This window comes from Gouania willdenowi, chromosome 8, assembly GCF_900634775.1.
Source record: "Gouania willdenowi chromosome 8, fGouWil2.1, whole genome shotgun sequence".
In the NCBI taxonomy this organism is placed as follows: Eukaryota; Metazoa; Chordata; class Actinopteri; order Blenniiformes; family Gobiesocidae; genus Gouania; species Gouania willdenowi.
In genome coordinates this window covers 34,352,940-34,375,923 of record NC_041051.1, presented here as the reverse complement: position 1 = coordinate 34,375,923, position 22,984 = coordinate 34,352,940, and the positions used below count along the sequence as shown (strand labels likewise).

At 42.6% G+C, this 22,984-nt stretch overlaps 1 protein-coding gene across 1 annotated transcript; it reads left to right on the top strand.

The window, feature by feature from the left end:
- Window positions 1-1,608: 1,608 nt before the first annotated feature.
- On the top strand, window positions 1,609-19,721 carry LOC114468834 (syntaxin-1B-like). The gene is given in 11 exon segments (XM_028455939.1): window positions 1,609-1,874; window positions 8,278-8,356; window positions 9,173-9,253; window positions 9,256-9,267; window positions 15,015-15,089; window positions 15,321-15,394; window positions 15,519-15,627; window positions 16,115-16,188; window positions 16,277-16,414; window positions 16,500-16,610; window positions 17,584-19,721. Coding segments are annotated over 11 exon segments (864 nt in total). The 5' UTR covers window positions 1,609-1,844; the 3' UTR covers window positions 17,665-19,721.
- The last annotated feature ends 3,263 nt before the right edge of the window (window positions 19,722-22,984 follow it).

Here is a 22,984-nt window from a genome sequence, read left to right as displayed (position 1 = left end):
TTACTGTGATACCTAGCTTTATCTGGAATATTTCATGCTTGATAAATTTGGGAAAAATCACATGAATCCGCCATTGAAGATGTGTTGTTATGCAGCTGTTTACATAAAAACTGGTGGATCCAAGAGAATCAGAGAGGATCATGGGATATGTGACGTCAGTTGCAAACCAACTATTACCTGCAGCCCAAATTCAGGGCACACACATACACACAATTTTGTCATTCATTGATCACCATCATCCATCCATCATCCATCATCCATCATCCATCCATCATGTGTCCTAGTGATTAGTGAAGCATCTGGAGGACGGTCTGTGTTCAGCAGACTACAAACATGGCTGCCACTTTGACCTCTGACCTCACCTGCTTCGCCTCAGAGGAAATTACATGAATTTATCAAATTAAAATAAAATTACAACATCAATCAATTGTAAAAAAAAAAAAAAAAAAAGTGTATGTAACAGTGTCTTTAATTTTTATTTAGTTTTTGACTAAAATACAATTTAGTTTTAGTCATCAGAACCATTTCAGTTATAGTCTAGTTTTAGTCCAAATAACATTAAGATTATAGTCGAATAAAATATAAACCATGAGTGATGTTATTAATGTTTGTAAACACACAGATTTGATTGATCAATAAGTTCTCATGTGATGAAATTATAGTTTAGCTTTTATATAGTTGATGAAAATATAAACAACATTTTGATATAGTTTTTGTTAATGGATTTTAAAATAATGAATCATAGATCAGTGGTTCTCAAACATTTTAGGCTTTAATCCCTTTTTTCAACAACAACATTTTGCTCAGAATTCTGTGTAAAAACAACTAAAGGTCATGGAATGAATGAGTAATAACACATATTTTAAATAATCTAACTTTATAAATAATAAAAACAGTATTTAGTGTTTCCTGAATTGATTTATTGTTGTGGTTTTTATCATTTATGCTCATCTCCCTCCTGATGGAACCAATACTGACTTTTGTATTTTAAGTTAATGTTCTAATCAAAATCATTTCTATCATCATTTTGTGTTGTATTGTTGTTTGATCTTTTAATTATTGACTATTTTTTCTCCTATTTTGATTGTTGTTGTTGTTTTTTGTGAGTTGTTGGTATTTGTCATTTCAAATAAAAATGTACATTATGAAACCCTATATTATGCTTTCATTTGTTAATTTTCCTCAGTTTCTCTCTCAGGTACCCCTGTAGTGTCATCGTGTACCACAAGGGGTACACGTACCCCCATTTGAGAAAGACTGGTCTAATTAATGTTACTTTAAAAAATCTATGATGAAAACTTTCAGTCGACAAAATTAACACTGGAACTCTATTATTATTATTAGTAACACACACACACACACACACACACACACACACACACACACACACATATAATAGAATGTTATCTGAAACATGTTCATCATCATTATTATGACTCTGCAAAGATCAATACTAGAACAACACACTGTGTTGTTTAAACATGACCCCCCCTTCAGCAGGTGAATGGGGGGAGGGGGTGAAGGAGGACGGATGAAGGGGCGGGGTTGAGCTGCGCATGCGCACTGCCTCTGCGTCCCCTCCGCATCGCCCCCCCTCCCTCTGCAGCATCAGTACCACCCCCCGCCCCCCCTTCACCCCCCTCGCTGCTCTTCCTGCGGGGCTGCTGCGTCCGCGCTGCTGCGGGGCCACACTGCACCGCACCGAGACCGGGAAGAGGAACCGCACCACAGCATCACCCACCGGAGGAGAATCCGAGGAGAACCGGAGCAGAACCAGTGAGGACCAGAGGAGGAGCCGCACCTCCTCCACCGGACACCCGGACCAGGAGCATCCCGGAGACACCATGAAGGACCGAACGGCGGAACTGCGGAGCGTAAGCGGACATTTTGCTCCTTCTCCTCCCGTCCTCCCTCCTCCTCCCCTCGGCCTCTCCTCCGCAGCAGGCCGCGGTGCGCACGGAGCGGGGCTGATGCGGCCCTGCGGGCGGAGGCTCGGTGGAGGTCACTGTGTGTGTGTGTGTGTGTGTGTGTGTGTGTGTGTGGTGTGTGTGTGTGTGTGTGTGTGTGGCGTGTGCGTGTGCTGTGGTGTGTGTGTGTGTGTGACCGGGCCTCAGACGCAGAGGCCGCTCCGCTGATAAAAACGTGATAAACGTCGCCAACCGAGCGAAATGTGACAGGGCCGGGCGCGTGCGTGAGTGCGTGCGTGAGTGGATGACCTGATGGGGGAGGGGAAGGGCAGTGCAGTGATTTTACCGTTACCGTTATTACCGTTACCGAGGCCGCAGCCCTGGGGGGGGGGGTCACACGGTGAGCCCGGGGTGAGGCTGTGTGTGTGTGGTGTGTGTGTGTGTGTGTGCAGGTGGTTAGCGCACTGATACCTCCTCCTCCGTCCATTCCTCCATCATCTTCATCTTCATCCTCCTCTTCCTCTCCTTCACCTGATGTCAGCGATCAATGACTCACTGATAATGAATAATACACACATTAATCACACAACCTTCAATCAATATGTTTGTGATCACAATCAATCAATAAATGAACAAAGCTTTAAACCCTTCATCTGTCAGGAACACGTGACAGAGTGAAGGTTCAAATCCCGGTGACATCATTCTCATCAAAGCTTGATCACCTTTACCATGAATGAATGAGTCAGGATCATATCAACCAATCACAGCAGGGCTTGAGGCACAAAGGCTGGAATGGGAGGAGCTATTCTCTGTCACGCCAACATGGCCATGCCCACTTTACTGCTGAGTCATGGCTTCAATCCAATTCTCATCATATCAGGTAAAGGCCACACCCACTTCAACATCACTTCACCTGACCTCCACAGTGCCTTGACCTCCCTGTTTGTGTGTGTGTGTGTGTGTGTGTGTGGGAGGGTTCCTGGTGGGAGGGGTCAGTAGATGATAAGTGATGAGTTAGAAAGTCTGATGGAGCGACCAATCACTGGGTTTGGTTTGGTCACATGGGTGTGAAGCAGGTGGAGGTGTTTTAGATCATTTCATGCTCCTCACTTTGTCAAAAGTAAAGGTCAGAAGTTCCTGTTCCTCTGCCACAGATCTAGAACCAATAGTTCTGTTTCTAAATGTACAAACAAGAAGGAAACTGTTTCAGTGTAAATATGAAACATGTTTCATATTCCACGAGTTACAGACGGAATGTTCTTCTTCCTCTGAGACTGAAGAAACGCCACACATTAGCTTAGCATGTAGCAACTAGTCCATCATGTTCTGTGATACTGGGATTTGATTTAATATTTAATATGTGGAGGTTTTAAAGTTAAATGATTTATTATTACAGTAGTATTAGGTCATATAATATGTATATTATGTAAGGTATTTTAACTAAAATCATACTGATAGGTTAACATTAAATAAATAAATACATTAATATTATTTTTTATGTTTTATATATTCTCTGGGTTAAAATGTTTGTAGAGATTTCTGTATATTCTAGTGGTTCCCAAACTGGGGTACGTGTACCCCTAGAACAGGGGTCTGTAACCTGTGGCTCCTTGACTCTTTAGCAATGGCTCCTATAGTTATAAGAACATATTATAATAATGAACTGTTATTTCTTACAGAGGTTTTTAATGATAAATGACACTGACATCAAATAAAATCATGATATAATAATATGTCAACCTAAAAATAAATCACATTGTGTAATAATTATCATTAATAAACTTTCCTACACCTGTGGTTAACTTTATGTTTTAAATTATGATACAATAACTAAACCAACAAAACACTATTCTGGAAGAAAATAAAGATTTTATTTGTGTGGAAAAATTATGAATTAACTGCCAACGTACCAGATTAATGTATGCTTGATATGTAGCAAGAAATTAGCAATTAGCATGGTGTTGACCAACATGATCATGTGTTAACATTTTTTAAATTATTATGAATAATAATCAATATAATTGTAACTAGAAGATTCTACACTATATTGTCTTCATTGAGAAGGATTTTAATCCAGGTGAGAGGAGGAATAATGTTTACAGACCACTGCCCTAGGGTACATGAACACCTTTCAGGAGATACACTAACATTTCACTTCATTTTTAAACATTATAGAATTTTTTACATGTGCTCAGACTTTATTTTTCATCCATCAATCATAATTTGTTGCACAACTCTTTAAAATGAACAAAAAAATCAGAAGTAAATGAACAAAAAGGCTTAAATTCAAAGTTAACGTTGGACGAGACACAGAAAGAGTTTAGACGAGTCTATAGACACTAATAATGTAGAACATGAGCTCAGGGTACATGGGACAATAACAAACGTTTGGTAAACACTGTTCTATGTCCATATGTTTCTATTTGGAGGATTTATTCACAATCCCGTGGGTGTCCCTTATTTTCTTTTTCTGAAAGTGGCAACCCTATCCACATGTAGAGTTAGCTTAGCACGTAGCCACTATTTCCATATGTTTGTTAGCTTAGCCTGTAGCCACCAGTCCTACATGTAGAGTTAGCTTAGCACGTAGCCACCATTTCTATATGTTTGTTAGCTTAGCATGTAGCCACCAGTCCCACATGTAGAGTTAGCTTAGCACTTAGCGGTGTCATTTGCGAAGCAGGTGATTGAATACTTTGTGCAAAGGTAACATCATGAAGTAACTGATCTAGTATATCTATGTCTATAAACATCCAGCGACTTCTCATACTGTAGTTATAGTCAGAGGTTCCTCAACTACTGGCTCAGGACCCAGAAGGTGGCCGCAAACCTGTTGGCAGCTGGACACGTCTGATTTTATTTTGAAGGGACTAGGGAGCACAGAGCTGTTGTTGTCCTACCTCTAACAGCAGGGGGCAGTGTTTAGTGGTTTTTAGGAGATAGTTTGTATTTTCCTTCAGCTTCACTTATTTGATGTTTTTTTGATAGAAATGATTTCAGGATCAGTTTGATGATCACAGTTTGGGTTCTTTAGGATCTGCTAACTTAGGGAGCCAGGTTTTCCCTTTCAAAATAAATGTTCACAGTTCCATGTCAAGGTTTCCTCTTTCCTCTGTTTCCACCTCATGGTCTGATTTATACTTTAGTGGATTTTAAATCCTGAAATCATATGATTCTGTGCTCGTTTGGTGATGCTTTGATTCAAAGATTCTGGTCCTGGTTGTGTATAATGTAAGGCATTTGTGTGCTGGCGTCTGATTGGCCCGTCCCTGCTGGCTCTCGGAGCCTGTGATTGGTCAGCCTCTCTGAGAGCGTTTGTTCATCCACTGGAACAAAGTGGAACGACTTCAGTGGAGCAACGAACGTCCACAGTGACGGGATCAGAACCAGCACCCTACACCATTTAGGTGATTTCATGTTCCCTGCCATGTGCTGCTAATGCTAATGCTAATGCTAAACCTGCCTCTGCTTAGGGAAGGTTTGGTCCTGTAGAAGGTTTTACACACATGATAAGTCTGTATAACGTGAGCCGGATCAACTGATGAATGAATGTTGGGTTCATGTGTTCATCACCACTGTGAGACTTTCAACATGGCTGCTGCTGCTTGGTTCAAAATAAAGTGGGTCTAATATCATAAAACACCCATAAATATTGACCAGCAGGTGTCCTCAGTGAGCAACATTTGTAACTAAGGTTAATAATAATAATAAATGTGTGTTTGTGTAATTCAGAATCAGCTTTATTGACCAGGTACAGTTTTAGAACAACACACTGTATATTATGTATGGTATTTTAACCAAAATTCATACTGATAGGTTAACATTAAATAAATATATTACATATATATCCCCAGGTTTAAAAATGTTTGTATAGATTTTTGTGGTTCCAAACTGGGGTACGTGTACCCTAGGACAGGGGTCTGCAGAATTAAATTAGCATTAGGAATTGAGTGTTTACAAGTTTAGTTTAAAGAGGATTCAAGTTTTATTCTGAAATAAAGAGGAATTAAATCTCCCATGTAAACCTCCCACGTTTCTATAGCAAACACACGGCACTGCACTAGTGATGTAAACATATTCAACGCGCTCAGGAAACACAAAACTTTATCATTATGTTAAAAAACGTTTTAACTGAGTGTGAGCTCATGAACACGAGGGGTTGAGAACGAGCAGGGAGACGTGATTGGTTAAAAAAAACAAACCGTCTTTTTCCATTGGTGGAAGTTATTACAGCTGTAAACCCTAATCCAGCCTGCTGCAGATGATGGATTTTCTTTGTTCATTTTTCACAGAACATAAGATATTAAGTTCTGTCAGGACATAAAGACCAATTTCAACGTAAACTTAAAAAGGGTATCTGTAGAAAATTACCTACCCTAGCTTTAAATCAAGGAGTTTTAAAATCTGATCCTGCAGAAAACTGATATATTTCATATATTGCTGGTGTCTTATAATATAATATATATATATATATATATATAATATATATATATATATTATACTGTATCATTTTAACAACAATAATGTGAGATGTAGATCATGTGTATTTTCCTGCTCTAAACCTAGCTCACGGTTGTGTCCAGGCTAATCCTGATATCCTGGATAATTGATCAAGGATGTAACTGTAACAGTCGTTGCCATGGAGACAGTCAGTGCAGCTCAGGCTAAAGTCAGGCTTAAGTTGATCCTGTTCTCTGAATAAAACACATTCCTACGTTTCATATTGATCTCTGATCACTGACATTAAAACATTGATCGTCTCACTGATAGAAAACAATAAATGAGAGATTAGATGATCAGAGGATTATTAATCCCACAGTCCTGATCAGTGGCTGCACCACTATTGATTATTCTTTGATTGATTATATTGATGATAATAATTCATTGATCTGCTCTGATGTGGGAACAAAAGTGACTTTAGAACAAATATGTGAAATATGTTCCTTCTCTGTGCACGACACGTTTGATCAATAATCAATGATGTCAGGTGTGATGTCACATGATCAGAGTGAGAACCAATCAAACTCAGTAACAGACGATCCTATTGGCTGATCACTAACATTACACACGACTTCTGATTGGATGACTTTAATGGAACAGGAAGAGGGCGTGGCTTAAACAGCATCATCCTGTTATGATCCTGAATGTGTTTAAGCTCCTCCTCCTCCTATGGCCTGACTCCTGATTTGTTGTCAGTCACTCCCACTGAGGACTGATGGGAGTCATGTGACACGTCCTGACCTATAAACAATGTTTGGGTTTTTTTTTTCCCTTGGGCTCGTCTGTCAGGTGACGTTGCGTTCAGGTGTTCATATTAATGTTGGAGAGCAGATGGACTCTGGGCAGAGCCAGAGTCCCTGGTGCATTGTGGGTAACAGCTTGCTGCCAACACGCTTCACTGCACACACACACACACACCCACACCACACACACACACAGAATTTAAGTGTGTGTGACATGAAAGGTTGTTCAGTGAAACACATCATGTTAACTGAATCTTTGTGTATTTCCTAGTTCTCCTCTGTGTGTGTGTGTGTGTGTGTGTGTGTGTGTCCCTCCCGTCACTTCATGACAGTGTGTTGAGGTGACCTTTGACCTTATCCAGTGTTTTTTTGTGTATTATCAGTGAGAGGATTTTACGCTGACCCATGGTTTTTAGAGTGTGTGTGTGAACTCACGTGTGTGTCTGTAGTGAATCATCCTGGTCTGTCCAACTCGTGCTGCCTTCAGGGACCCTCTGACCCCCACAGGTCAAAGGTTACATGGAGCAGCTCAGTGTAAGGGTTGGACCTGTGTTTGCTGAGTCAGCATTAGAACAAGAGTTTGTGTTAATCCTCCATCAGCAAACACACACGTGTGTGTGTGTGTGTTAATAAACCCTGTGGTGTGTGTGTGTGTGTTAATAAACCCTGTGGTGTGTGTGTGTGTGTTAATAAACCCTGTGATGTGTGTGTGTGTGTGTGTTAATAAACCCTGTGGTGTGTGTGTGTGTGTGTGTGTTAATAAACCCTGTGGTGTGTGTGTGTTAATAAACCCTGTGGTGTGTGTGTGTGTGTGTGTGTTAATAAACCCTGTGGTGTGTGTGTGTGTGTGTTAATAAACCCTGTGGTGTGTGTGTGTGTGTTAATAAACCCTGTGGTGTGTGTGTGTGTGTCAATAAACCCTGTGGTGTGTGTGTGTGTGTGTGTGTGTGTGTGTGTGTGTGTGTGTGTGTGTGTTAATAAACCCTGTGGTGTGTGTGTGTTAATAAACCCTGTGGTGTGTGTGTGTGTGTTAATAAACCCTGTGGTGTGTGTGTGTGTGTTAATAAACCCTGTGGTGTGTGTGTGTGTGTGTGTGTGTTAATAAACCCTGTGGTGTGTGTTTTCAGGCAAAGGACAGCGATGATGATGAGGAGGTGGTTCAGGTGGACAGAGACCACTTCATGGATGAGTTCTTTGAACAGGTGAGTCACACACACACACTCTGTGTGTTTGTTTATCTGTGTTGTGTGTGTGTGTGTGTGTGTGTGTGTGTGTGTGTGTGGTGTGTGTGTGTGTGTGTGTTTATCTGTGTGTGTGTTTGTTTATCTGTGTGTGTGTGTTTATCTGTGTGTGTGTGTTTGTTTATCTGTGTGTGTGTTTGTTTATTTGTGTGTGTGTTTGTTTATTTGTGTGTGTTTGTTTATCTGTGTGTGTTTGTTTATCTGTGTGTGTGTGTGTGTGTGTTTGTTTATCTGTGTGTGTGTGTGTGTGTGTGTGTGTTTGTTTATCTGTGTGTGTGTGTTTGTTTATTTGTGTGTGTTTATCTGTGTGTGTTTGTTTATCTGTGTGTGTGTGTTTATCTGTGTGTGTGTTTGTTTATCTGTGTGTGTGTGTTTGTTTATCTGTGTGTGTATGTGTTTATCTGTGTGTGTTTGTTTATCTGTGTGTGTGTGTTTGTTATCTGTGGTGTGTTGTTTGTTTATCTGTGTGTGTGTGTTTATCTGTGTGTGTGTGTGTTTGTTTATCTGTGTGTGTATGTGTTTATCTGTGTGTGTGTGTGTTTGTTTATCTGTGTGTGTTTGTTTATCTGTGTGTGTGTGTGTGTGTGTGTGTGTTTGTTTATATGTGTGTGTATGTGTTTATCTGTGTGTGTTTGTTTATCTGTGTGTGTGTGTGTGTTTGTTTATCTGTGTGTGTTTGTTTATCTGTGTGTGTGTGTGTGTGTGTGTGTGTGTGTGTGTGTGTGTTTGTTTATCTGTGTGTGTTTGTTTATCTGTGTGTGTGTGTGTGTGTAGGTGGAAGAGAGAGATCAGAGCTGTATAGAGAAACTGTCTGAGGACGTTGAGCAGGTGAAGAAGCAGCACAGTGCGATCCTGGCAGCACCTAACCTGATGAGAGTGAGTAAACACACACACACACACACACACACCTGTCGACTTGTCTCCATGGACACGTGTCCAATAGGGCTCCTCCTTCTTCACATGTTAATTTAATGCATGTTTGTGTTTCTTATGTTTATATTGAATCTGTCTCATTTTCCCACCTCTACATTCATTTAAGCCCTGCCCTTAAACCCTTATAACCCCTCCCCCCACACTTATAGCCCCCCCTTAAGCCCCGCCCCTGCATGTTTGCCGCTGCATTGCTGTTTGTGATGTTTCTGCTGGAGGAGGCGGAGTCACGACCTGATGGAGCTTCTCTGTGAGTTCAGAAACAAGCAATGTAAAAGTTTAGGCACAAACAGTGATGTCATCACAACAACAACAACAACAAAGCGTTAGGATGACGAACAACAAACACACAACTTGTTTTAAAGGTTTCTGTGTGAATTTGAACTAAAGATGGTTTATAGTAAGTCATGTTAGAAACATGTGGAGCCTCATCATGGTACAGACTGAATGCTGATTGGCTGAGCTACAGTTGTGACACAGTGCTAACGCTTAACCTATCGTCGTCCAGCGCTGGGTCACGTTTCTGAACAATGGTGATGTGTAAAGCTAATACTAATAATAATGCTTTGGATTTTATCATAGACACTCAAAGTCACTTTACAGAATTAAAGCATTATTCTTTCACTCCACACTTAGTGGTGGTAAGCTACTATTGTAGCCACAGCTGCCACCAACACTCACTCACACACTACATTCATACTACATACATGTGGGTGAAGTGCCTTGCCCAAGGACACAATGACAGATACCACTGCAGCGACTGTACCTCACTGTGACCCCTGGAACTCTCAGTGCTAACAGGCAGGCACCACGCAATAATCAACCAATCAAAAGCAACGTAAGGCGGGTCTTGACGAGCCGTCTCTAACTAGTATCTTTCTCACACAACACGCAACGAGTCGACGACAGAAAGAAAGTTTGGAGAGGACAGACTGTCTGAGACGGTACGTAGCTACCTCATTTTGTTGACTGTGTGTGTGTGTGTGTGTGTGTGTGTGTGTGTGTGTGTGTGTGTGTGTGTGTGTGTGTGTGTGTGTGTGTGTTAGTTTACTGGTCTAAAAAACTAACATTGTGTGTGTCTCTCTCTCCCACTCCTACATGTATATGTCTATGTTAGACATTAACTTAAATGAATTAAAACTCTTATTCAGCTACTAGCAGTGTTATAAACACTGTTAGTAGCTGAATTACACTTGTAGGTTATATCATCATAAATACATAATCTAATGTTCATTTGAACTGTTCTTATGATTATTATTGTATGTAATAGTGTATTTCTATAGACATTGATTCAATGAAAAATGACTTGATGTTTGAATGTTTTTTACATGATGATGTTTTTAATGACGTCCTTTCTGTTGCAGACAAGGAGAGCTGAGGTAAAGGTAGCACTGCCTTGGGCCACAGTGTTTTAAGTGGGAGCCTCTGTCATCATCAACATCTGTGATAAACACCTACAACATGAGACATGTCCCCAGATAAATGATGGACAGTTGTTGATATGAAATATTGACTAATAAATGTATGAGTTCTTGTTAGTTTTCATTTGTAATTTGTGGTTGATTAAAACTATCATTAGGAGGACACAGTGCAGGGAGAGCTGCTGGTATGGAGGTGATGACATCATTCTGAAGGTAGAAATCAACGTTAAAACAAAATCATGTTAAAAAAGGACTTTTTTTTTTTACCAGAACGTATCAGGTCATTAAAGTGAAACTTGGCAGTCCTGGGATACTATGGGGGTGTGTCATGGCACTGACCACACCCCCACCACATTGTTCCCTCTTATTTCCTTGAGGCTAAATGATGAACTCTGTCAGGAGAACTTACCTGTTGGTTCAGGTGCTGATCCTCATCCAATCATTGAACACATCCTTTCACACAGCTTTCATCACAGTTTCTAACCATATTTGTCACTTCTAACACCTAACTACTCAGCCATGGCTCGTTTCTGCTGCTAACAACAGCTCTGTCCATCAGGCGAACCCCCAATTTCACCTGCATCCAAATCTGCTCCAGATGTTGATGTTGATTTTTACTGGATGCCAGAACTGAGCTGTAGCAAATTAACAAAAATAAACCCATGCGGGACAGGAAGTAGTGCATAGACAAAATATCCAGATTATTTTCAAATTAAAGTACTTCGTGTTCAAGGTAGATTGTAATTCCATCCATTGATAGAGGTTACTCCTGGTAGAGGACAACACAGACCTTCTGGGGCCTTTGGACCCATTTCAGACTCTATCTGAAAACCGAGACATATTCTGACTCAGGGATAAAACTTGTCTGAAACCACATTATCGACAAAATTAACACTTTTTTTCTCCTGTAAATTGTGCGTTTTGGCTCTAGTAGGTGCAAGTCAGAATCTACCCGAAAACCAAACACATATTAGGACTCGAGAAGACCAGAACTTTCTGTTGATATCACATTTGGCCTGATCTGAGCACTTTTAAAATTGCAGTTCACATGTAAATATTACACTTATCCATAATTTATCCTCTTTTAACATACAACCTGGATGCTGCACTTTATCACTGAGGGAGGGGCTACACACAGCTGCTGAAAAACTACACTTCACACAACGTAAACACACCTGTTATCCCTTTACCTCCCACAATGCACCAGTTATCTAAAGCCACATGCCGTGACCATCAACCAACGTGTCATATCCTGATTAAAATGACGTCTCTCCATAGTTTATGATCCAAGGTATAAAATCATTCTAAAAAGTCCTTTAAAGGTGCACATATTTTGTTTATTGGTAAAACATTTAACATATTTTTTGTTATATACATATACACTACAGGTACACTTCAGACAGTGACGTGCTGTGACCACTAGGGTTGGGTAGGCACGTTACAAACTGATAACACCAATGACAATTCCATATGTTTCTACTGTCAAGTGTTAATCTAACAAAATCAACATCATAAACACCATTAAAGAAACATAAACATTATTTACTATAGCCTCCATACTCTCCAACAACATATATCTCATGACACGACAGCACATCTGTTGTTTGTGTTGGAAACACAGAAACAGAGAAAATAACAACAACAACAACTCAGAACATCCTCAGTGAGGAGCATCCACAAAGTCAATCCTTCCTTTTGTTCCATTCACTGTAGAAAGAACCAACAATGTTCTGACTTTAGCTTTGCTGAAGGTCTGGTAGCTCAGGTGTTGGTCTCCATCTTTTAAAAGATGTTTTTCCTCTAAACAAAGTTTCTCTATCGTCTCTAGCGCTGTCATCCTGACTGTAGTGTTATCCCACCCACTAGCTAGAGAACGTAGCAGCAGCCACGCTGGATCAATTTACTAATGCACTGTGAACGTACGTATAGCATTTAGCATAGCACGGTATGTCCAAAGGTAGCGTAGAGAGCTGCCTTTGGACATAAATGGTTTTCATCTTGGGAACTGACTGAGCATGTGTAAACACATAAAAACACGCTATGGGAACAGAGGCAGAGCAGCAACGTGTCTTTGAGAGAAACTTATAGGTACTGTAGGAAAAATAAATAATTTATAATTATATTATAATTAAAACATTTTCACCCTTGGGTAGGCACTGCCTACCTTGCCAACCCTGAATGTACGTCACTGACTTTAGAGACTCTTCATTCTGTGGGAAAGTGTAAATACTGTAACCATAACAACATCCTAAACAATCATCATCAGGTTATACACACACACACACACTCTGCTGGCTCACTGTGATTGGTTCTCAGTGTGTGTAATGTTGCGGTGGGCAGGCCAGTCACTGCAGCGCTCGTAAATCTAACACTGCAGCACTGTGTGTGTGTGTGTGTGTGTGTGTACAGTGTCAGGGAGAACATGCAAACTCACTATAAGTCTTCAGTCAGTATGTATTTCTGTCATTACCTCCAACATAGAGTTCATATTTTCACCTGTTTGTTTATTTATTTGTTTGCAGGATTACATTAAAATTGTTTAGAGTTAGTCAGTGGAAGATTCCATTACATTTAGGAGGGGATCAGATCAATATATTGATTATGGATGAGTTTTTCGCTCTCATCATTGGTAAAATCTGATCAATCAATATCTCGGTTTATAATCCATCTCATGGTGATTTTTCTATAAAAACGACTCAAACTAATATTCATTCACCTCAGTGATATTGGTGGAGGTAAGCTACACTGTAGCCACAGCTGACAGGAGTGCTTATGGCCCCTCCCACCACCAAAATTCATATGAGCCAAGGACAAACCAGCAATGACTGGGATTCAAACTGCCAACCCTCTAAATAAATATACACTAAACAAAAATACGAACGCAACACTTTGGTTTTTGCTCCTATTTTCCATGAGCTGAACTCAAAGATCTAAAACATTGTCTATAATCACTAAAGACATATTTCTATCAGATATTAATGATAAATGTGTGTTAATGAGCAGAGATAATCCCTCCCACCTCACAGGTGTAGCGTATCAACACTGATTAGATAGTATGGTTAGTGCACAGGTGTGCCTCAGGGTGGCCACAATAAAAGGCCACTCTAAAAATATTGACTTTAATCACAGCACAATGTCACAGATGTGGTTAGTTCTAAGGGAGTGTGTAATTCTCATGCTAACTGTAGGAATGTCCACCAGAACTGTGAATGTTCATGTCTCTACCATAACACGTCTTCAAAGGCGTTTCAGAGAATTTGTCAGTACATCCAACCACAGACCATGTGTAACCACACCAGCCCAGGACCTCCACATCCACAATGTTCACCTCCATGAAGGTCTGAGACCAGCCACCAGGACAGCTGCTGCTACAGTCACTTTGTATAACCAAAGAATTTCTGCTCAAATTGTCAGAAAGCGTCTCAGGGAGGTTCATCTGCATGGTCGTTGTCCTCATCAGGGTCTCCACCTGACTGCAGTTCATCATCATAACCCACTTGACTGGTTAAATGCTCACATTGGATGGTATCTGGCACGTTGGAGAGATGTTCTCTTCACGGATGAATCCTGGTTTTCAGTGTTCAGGGCAGATGTGTGGCCCATGGTGGGGTTATGGTATGTTATGGACAACCAACACAGGTGCATTTTATTGATGGTGTTTTGAATACATAGAGATACTGTGACCAGATCCTGAGGCCCATTGTTGTGCCATTCATCCACGACCATCACCTCATGTTGCAAAGATCCAAACCCAATTCCTGGAAGCTAAAACATCCTAGTTGTTAAATAGTTAGCATAGTCAGTGGTCATGTGACCCATTGAACATGTATGGGATGCTCTGGATGGGCGGATACCACGGTGTGTTCCACTTCCTGCTAATATCCAGCAACTTGGAGTGATGGACCAACATTCCACAGACCACAATCAATAACCTGATCACCTCTATGCCAAGGAGATAACCATACTGTCTAATCAGTGTATTGATATGCTACACCTGTGAGGTGGGAGGGATTATCTCTGCTCATTAACACACATTTATCATTAATATCTGATAGAAATATGTCTTTAGTGATTATAGACAATGTTTTAGATCTTTGAGTTTAGCTCATGGAAAATAGGAGCAAAAACCAAAGTGTTGCTTTTATTTTTTTGTTCAGTGTAAATACGGTTGTTGTTGTTTGTGCTGACAGTGAGTGTCACTTCAGTAAACATGATGTCATCAGTGGGAGGAGTCAGATTCCTTGAGGTCACTGTTCTGCTTGTTCTCTATAGAAACCAAGCAGGAGTTGGAGGATCTCACAGCCGACATCAAGAAGACAGCCAACAAAGTCCGCTCGAAGTTAAAAGGTCAGAGAGAAACACACACACACACACACACACACACACACACACACACACACACACACACACCTGAAAGTTAAACTGTTTCTAAACATTTTAATTCACCACTTCATCACTGGTGCAGTCATTTCAGCTAACCGCTAATAGGTTAGCTTCATGTTTCTGTGAACACGTGCAACATCAGCGGGTCATGTGACCTGATGGAGTGTATGTGTGTGTGTGTGTGTGTGTGTGCAGCAATCGAGCAGAGCATCGAGCAGGAAGAAGGTCTCAACAGATCCTCAGCAGACCTCAGGATCCGTAAGACGCAGGTGAGACCTTGAACGCCTCACGATGTCACGTTCAGGGACACACAGGAAGTGAATGTACAGACAAACATTGTGTGAGCCAATCACAGGCCAGGATGTTTTATGTTCCTTCCTGTCTGTGTCTCAGCACTCGACGCTGTCCCGTAAGTTTGTGGAGGTGATGACTGAGTACAACACCACGCAGTCCAAGTACAGAGACCGCTGCAAGGACCGCATCCAGAGACAGCTGGAGATCAGTGAGTAATAAGAACCACCAGGAACCGTTAATATTACCCATGAACCCCAACAGTGATAAAACAGAGTGTGTGTGTGTGTGTGTAATAACTGTGTGTTTGTGTGTAATAACTGTGTGTTTGTGTGTGTGTGTGTGTGTGTGTGTGTGTGTGTGTGTAATAACCGTGTGTATGTAATAAACGTGTGTGTGTATGTGTAATAACTGTGTGTGTGTGTGTAATAACTGTGTGTGTGTGTGTGTGTAATAACCGTGTGTATGTAATAACCGTGTGTATGTAATAACCGTGTGTGTGTATGTGTAATAACTGTGTGTGTGTGTGTGTAATAACTGTGTGTGTGTGTGTAATAACTGTGTGTGTGTGTGTGTGTGTGTAATAACCGTGTGTATGTAATAACCGTGTGTATGTAATAACCGTGTGTGTGTATGTGTAATAACTGTGTGTGTGTGTGTGTGTAATAACTGTGTGTAATAACCATGTGTGTGTGTAGCTGGGAGAACTACCACCAATGAGGAGCTGGAGGACATGTTGGAAAGTGGAAAACTTGCCGTCTTCACTGATGATGTAAGGATGTCACAGAGCTTTTATTGTGAAGGATGAAACTCCTCCAAAGCAAAAGCTCTAACACAGTGTGTGTGTGTACGTTATGTAGATCAAAATGGATTCCCAGATGACCAAACAGGCTCTGAATGAGATCGAGACCCGACACACTGAGATCATCAAACTGGAGAACAGCATCAGAGAGCTGCACGACATGTTTGTGGATATGGCCATGCTGGTGGAGAGCCAGGTGGGTCGCATGACCTCCACAAGCTCCGCCCCAAGCCGTAGATGGAGCGTGGCACTTACTTGGTCTGTGTGTGTGCGTGTCTCAGGGTGAGATGATCGACAGAATCGAGTACAACGTGGAACACTCCGTGGACTATGTGGAACGAGCCGTGTCCGACACCAAGAAGGCCGTCAAATACCAGAGCCAGGCTCGCAAGGTACCGTTACCATGGAGACCGTCATTAGCAACACAAACGCACAACAAGTAACAGACGTACACACAGACACAGTGAGTCATCTTTAGTTTGTATCTTAGCACGCTAACGTCAGCATTAACCCTGTGTGCTGGTAAACCTGCTACCAGGTACATCACCATGGTAACTGATGCTCAGACCAGGTGGAGCTACGCCTCCTGACCAATCAGTTGTTCTTATCAGAGAGTGGGCGTGTCCTTCTCTCACTTATTGGTGGATGTTCCTCTATGCTAACGTAGGCTGCTCTGTCTGTGACTCCGCCCCTACGATGTAAGCGCACTGATCCAGATTAATTAACCTGTTGGTAACCAGCTTCATGGAACAGCTGATATGGGACTGTATAAATCTGGTTAGGTGAACCCAGCTAACACAGAGATATCAGGATCAATTAATCCAGTTGTTAATAATTCATAATAGATCAGGGTGTGAATGTGTTTTAAACTATTTACTCTTCTATAGCAAAACTATAATTATACATGAACCACAAACTAATAACTGTAAAGTAGTCACTTTAAAGCTCCAAATGAAAAGAGGTTTGTGCTCGTCTCTATAGTTGACTGCCTCAGGGTTAGCATCAGTTTGGTCCTCGTCGGCTCCCGTAGCTCAGACTCACAGCTCTGTTGAACAGAGGCTTTTTTTCTGGAGCAAAATGTCAAGTTAAAGTTTAATAAACAAAACACTGATGTAGAAAATATAGAATAGAATATAGAAATATAGAAACAAAGAAAATATAGAATAAATGAGTGTACTCATTCCAATGGGGTATGCGGGAACCTAGTTACTAGTTAGATTACAGGGTTTGGAGGCCTTCTTCTCAAGTGAGGTGTGTTGTGGTGTCTGTTAACATGTCACAGACCGTATTCGCTACACACTCGCTCAGTGTTTGTGTTGGCGTCCCTTTAACCTCCGTCTCTCTCTGCTTCATGTCTCCCTGCAGAAGAAGATCATGATCATCATCTGCTGCGTCATCCTGGGCGTAGTCCTGGCGTCGTCCATCGGCGGCACTCTGGGCATGTAAGACTCCACCCCCCTTTGCCGCAGCGACGACCGACGCCAACCGACCGACCGTCCGACCGACAGCCAGCAGTGAGAAGAACACGACGACAGCAACAAAAAGACAAAAAAAAACAAACCACAGCGCGAGGAACCAATCAGCTCGCACAGACACGCCCATCACAGACACAGGAAGGGTGGGTGGGGCACTGACCACAGACGTACTGACCACAGGAAGGTTAGCGACCTGTCGACGCCACGCATTCCACCTTTATTTGCCTTCTTTTTATTTCTTTGACGTTGTTGCGGCGTGTGAAGAAGGTTCCGTCACGTACAGTGTTTAGCTTTATTTCTACGTGTGGACGTGCAGGACAGTAAATAGACTCCGCCCAGAGGCGGACCTTCCCAGGGTTTCAGAACTCTTTCAGCAGAAGGAGCGCTGAAATGTCTCTGAGAGGGAGGGGCCACCTCAGTCAGCCAAACAGAATGGTTCAGTGTCTGACAGTTAGTACAAACATCAAACCATGCCCACTTACTGCAACGCTGCAGGAGGTTTCCACGACAACAAGCCTCCACTTCCTGTTGCGCCCTTTCAACCAAAGAGCAGGCAGAGCGATTAAGCGATGAATGGTGGGAGGAGCCTATGGTGGCTAATCTATGCAGACAGAGTCGGGTTTCCTCCGAGCAGTGAGGGCTTGGGCGTGAAGAAGAAGAGGGCGTGAGCAAGGAGTCGACCCAGAAGGGCTGATGCTAATGTGTTGCTGGTTGCTGCTTGTTGCTCGGTTGCCATGGTGCTGCTGTTCTGCTGCGTGCGACGCGTCGGTGTGGCTTCGTTCAGTCTTTCGGTGCGTTTGCTTGTTCCTTCCCCGCATCTCTCGCCCGAGCGTGTGTGCGTCCACCGCCCGTTTCTGTCTTCACCGCTGGGATTTCTGTGCGTGACACGTGAAAAACCCTCATAGCGCCAATGCATGAACGCTCCGCCCACACCAATGACCGTCCCGTGTAGCTGTTGTTAGCATTACCCTGTCGCTCTGAATGCTTCCGTGTTTCTTGGCGGTTCGTAGATGTGGTTTGTTTTTGGTTCACCTCGACCCTTCGATGGTTCCAGTCGAGCTGCTTCTTCTCTGGTAAACAAAGGGCGACTTCAGACCTGCAGGGTTCTGGTCCCAGCTCCAGACTCCAAACCCATCAGTGTGTTCAAACCCGTACGTTGGTTCTGAACCTGTAAATAATCCTTTCTACGTGGTTCTGATCTTAAAGCAGAACCGTGAAGGTCTGAAGCTGCTGTCGTGCGTTGGTTCTCCCACTTTAACCCTTTCCCTCACTTTACTCTGACGTCAGGTTCACGGCTACTCACACCATTGCAGCGCAAGAGTCGCGTGTTTGTTTCAGCAGCTGAAGAATTCTCAAGCGATGCTTTTATTTTGAAGGAGGTTTCCTGGTCCGTGCATGGTTGGATCCCGGTTCCTTGTGGGTTTGTCCGTGCTCGGGCTCTGTGATACGGAGCGTTTCCTTCTCCTGTTGAGGCCTCTGCGCGCTTCCCAACAATAACCGAACAGGCAATAAAAGAAGACGGTAAAACATCCGAGGAACGTTTTTTAAAGAATCCTAGTCGTTAGCATGTTAGCGTTAGCAGTGAAATAAGCATTTTGTAAACATTGTCACATGATCACCCGGGCTTGGGCTTCAGAAACCAACGGTCATCCGACAACCCTCAGAAGGTTCATCACCTGCTCGTACAGCCGATGGTCGGCGGTCGGTGTTCCAGTCGCCGTGGTAACACTGCGGTCAGCACGAGGATGCCGCTGTAGCACCAGCTCGATGACACTGCTTTTTCTGCCATGATTGTGTGTGTGTGTGTGTGTGTGTGTGAGAGAGTTTTTCCATCCTATCACGGGCAGACATCAAACGCCTTGGCGGAGCCTCGTCCGACTGTTGCCCCTCCCCTCGTTGTGTTGTGGTTGTACAAAAAGATAAGGGCAAAGGTTTGGCCCCGCCCATCCCACAGTGTGAAGTAATATTTATAATAATGATTAAAAGGCATGCAAAGCGTTGTGGAGTTTGCATGACGGTGTTTTTGTACCCCCCCCCCCCCCCATGCACTTTACCATCGACCTTTTTTTGACCTTCACACACAGTCACATGGTTTGATTCCCGTCATGTTTCCATTGAAAGAGTGAAATAATATTTAAATATTTAACATTTTTATCTCAACCCCCCCCCCCCCCCCCCACGTGTGTACTTCATCCACTACATAAGCACCTGGTGTGTGTGTGTGTGTGTGTGTGTGTGTGTAGCAGCAGGGCGCGTTTGCAGCTCGTGGTTTGCAGTCGATTCTTGGTGTTGTTGATGTTCTTCAGTCACCATCAACGTTTCTTCTGATTTTCAAAACCAAAGTGTTCCCGCCCACTTCCTGTCCAAGGTTTTCCCGCTAGAATAAAAGAGCACAAGTTTTAGTCAAGTTTACAGTTTTCTGTCCCCATTGCATTTTGTGAAATAAACGAGATAAAAAAAAATACAGTTGCGCTCATTGTACGCCTGTCAATCAAACTAATTGACCAACCCATGGCCACGCCCCCTCAGCTGGTTGGTTAGTGCTCTGATTGGTGGATAATTACGGTAATAGCCTGCTTTCTGTTTCCCTCCACTGGGGGCGCTGCACAGAAAACGTGCTGATTTCTTCTTCTCTTACAGAATAGCTGTGCTGTTTATTTTGCTGTTTTCGGAGCAGATCGACTCGCTAACTCGTAATACACTGCTGCGACTCTGTCACAGATCCTTCCTCTGTTTTTGTAAAGTTACACCATGACACGTTTGGACCGTAAGATGATTTAGAGCAAAAAGGAGAAATCAACATTAGTTCTTACCCTGTGCTAGCTCAGACTAAGTCTGGATTAACTCACATTGAAGACTGAGTTAGCTATAGATCACAGCTTTATGCGATGTCTACTCAAAACTCCCCAAAAAAAACCAAAACCCGTTTGACACCGCGCTCCGACAAAAGGTTTGATTTAAGCTCCACCCACACATCAGTATTTGTTATCAGTGTTTGTTTCAGGGGAGGGGCTACACACAGAGGCCACGCCCACAACACCCCATGTCAGCAACAGTCCTCATGATAAGTCACATGGGACTGAGCGGAGGTGCAGGAGGATGTGTCATGTGACCATAATAATAGTAGTCCTGTTGAATATTGAATGCTGAACCTGAATCTTTGTGTTCTGTAATTATTGTAAATATCTTTAAAGAGAAAAAAGGACTTGCATGTCTATGTATAAATTACTGAGATATCCCTTCCTGTGAAAGCCCCGCCCACAGAGCCACCACGGCGCCCCCTGCTGTGACCGAGAGACGACCTTTCCATAATGCTAGCACTCCAGTACTTTAGTTTGTCCCCGTCTCAGACTCATCCATTATCTGCGTCAGATCAGAAGACGTTCGAGGTGTTAATGCAGCTTCAGCTCAGCCCACAACCACAGAGGCTCCACCCACTGGCTCCTCTGATAAAAGTGCTTCCCTCCATATCAGGAACCCTAAACTCTACATTTCTGAACTTCACCTTCCTCACTTGTCTCTATGTCACAGAAAGAGAAACGCCCACAGCGCCGCCTACAGGAAGTCATCATACGATAAAGAACCAGATCAGTAAAACTGAAAGTCATCGTCACTTCCATCAGATGGTGGCGTGTTAACGAGGAAGTTAGACATAGAATAATGACAAAGGAGCGTAGAGAAACTAGTGTAGAAAAACTCATTTATGAAAGAAAGTTGAGACCACGTAAAAAATGTAAGAAAAAAAGCCTCCGTCACAAAATTTGGAGCAAACTGATCGTAGGACGGTAGAGGCAGCGGGTGGATGTGGCGTTTTCAGGTGAGAGACATTAACCACGTGGAAAAACAGGTGTCGCTCAATACGACGTGGGGTGGAGTGTGAGAAACGTGATCAAGGTAGAAATATGCGTGGACAGAAAAACGGCGGCGGGTGGCTCTGCAGGCGTGGCTTTGACAGGAAATGCAACTTGTGTCCCGTTTTTTTTGTGTGTATGTGTGTGCGTAGCGTAATGTAAAAGCGATCTGTCCCCCCCTGAAAACACTCCCCCTCTCTCGTACTGCTGTTGGCTGTTCTGTTTAGTTCCTGTGACGTGCCAGTAACCCCGCCCTCTTTAAATGACAACTCTATGCAGATGCTGTCTTTTATAAATGTGTCCAAGTTTTACTTTGAAACAAAACTGAAAAAATGACCTTGACAGATGTGGAAACCATAAAAACATGAATAAAGAAAAGGATTGTTCAGTGTAACACACGCCTCTACTCTGTGACCACGCCCCCACACAGGTCACATGACCTTGTCTCCATCAGGTGAACAAACATCAGCCAATCACCACCTGCTGAACATTGTTATTAAGCTTTTATTTTGAAATGTATACGTTTTTACGCATTTTCCATTTTAGTTGTTTAATGCAGTGGTTCTCAACATGTTCAGCCCTTTAGTAACCCTCCAAAATAAAAGTCCCAGAGAGTGGGGACCCTCCAAAATAAAAGTCCCAGAGACTAAAGACTAAATCGGGGCTTTCGCCTTTAATTGGCCATGTAATGTTGTTACATACATAGAATTTGTCCTCTGCATTTAACACATCCCTGAGGAGCAGTGTGCAGCCCTCCAAAATAAAGGTTCCAGAGAGTGGGGGACCCTCCAAAATAAAGGTCTCAGAGAGCGGAGACCCTCCAAAATAAAGGTTCCAGAGAGCAGGGACCCTCCAAAATAAAGGTTCCAGAGAGCGGGGACCCTCCAAAATAAGGTTCCAGAGAGCGGGGACCCTCCAAAATAAAGGTCCCAGAGAGCGGGGACCCTCCAAAATAAAGTTCTCAGAGAGCGGGGACCCTCCAAAATAAAGGTCTCAGAGAGCAGGGACCCTCCAAAATAAAGGTCCCATAGAGCGGGGACCCTCCAAAATAAAGGTCCCAGAGAGCAGGGACCCCCACTGTAGCTGAAGGTGGTTGAACACAGACATGAACATTGAAGAACAGTCATGTGGAGACAGGACCATCTATAAGGGGGAATAAAGGAGAGATTTTTGGGGTCCATCCATAAAGTCAGTAAAATGATGGTCTATTGTTCTATGAATCTGTGATAACCACATTTATTTATTCATCTGAATAATATCCACTGTTATCCAGGAATGTTTATTATTATTATTATAGTCATCTTAAAGATGGAAATCCTAGTTTTAATCACTAATAAAATGGTTCAAAGTGACCAAAAATGGTGGAAAAGGAGGTGAAATGTGATTTTAAAAACCACAGAATTTGGTTAAAAGTTGTAAATTAAAGTGAATAAAAACAGA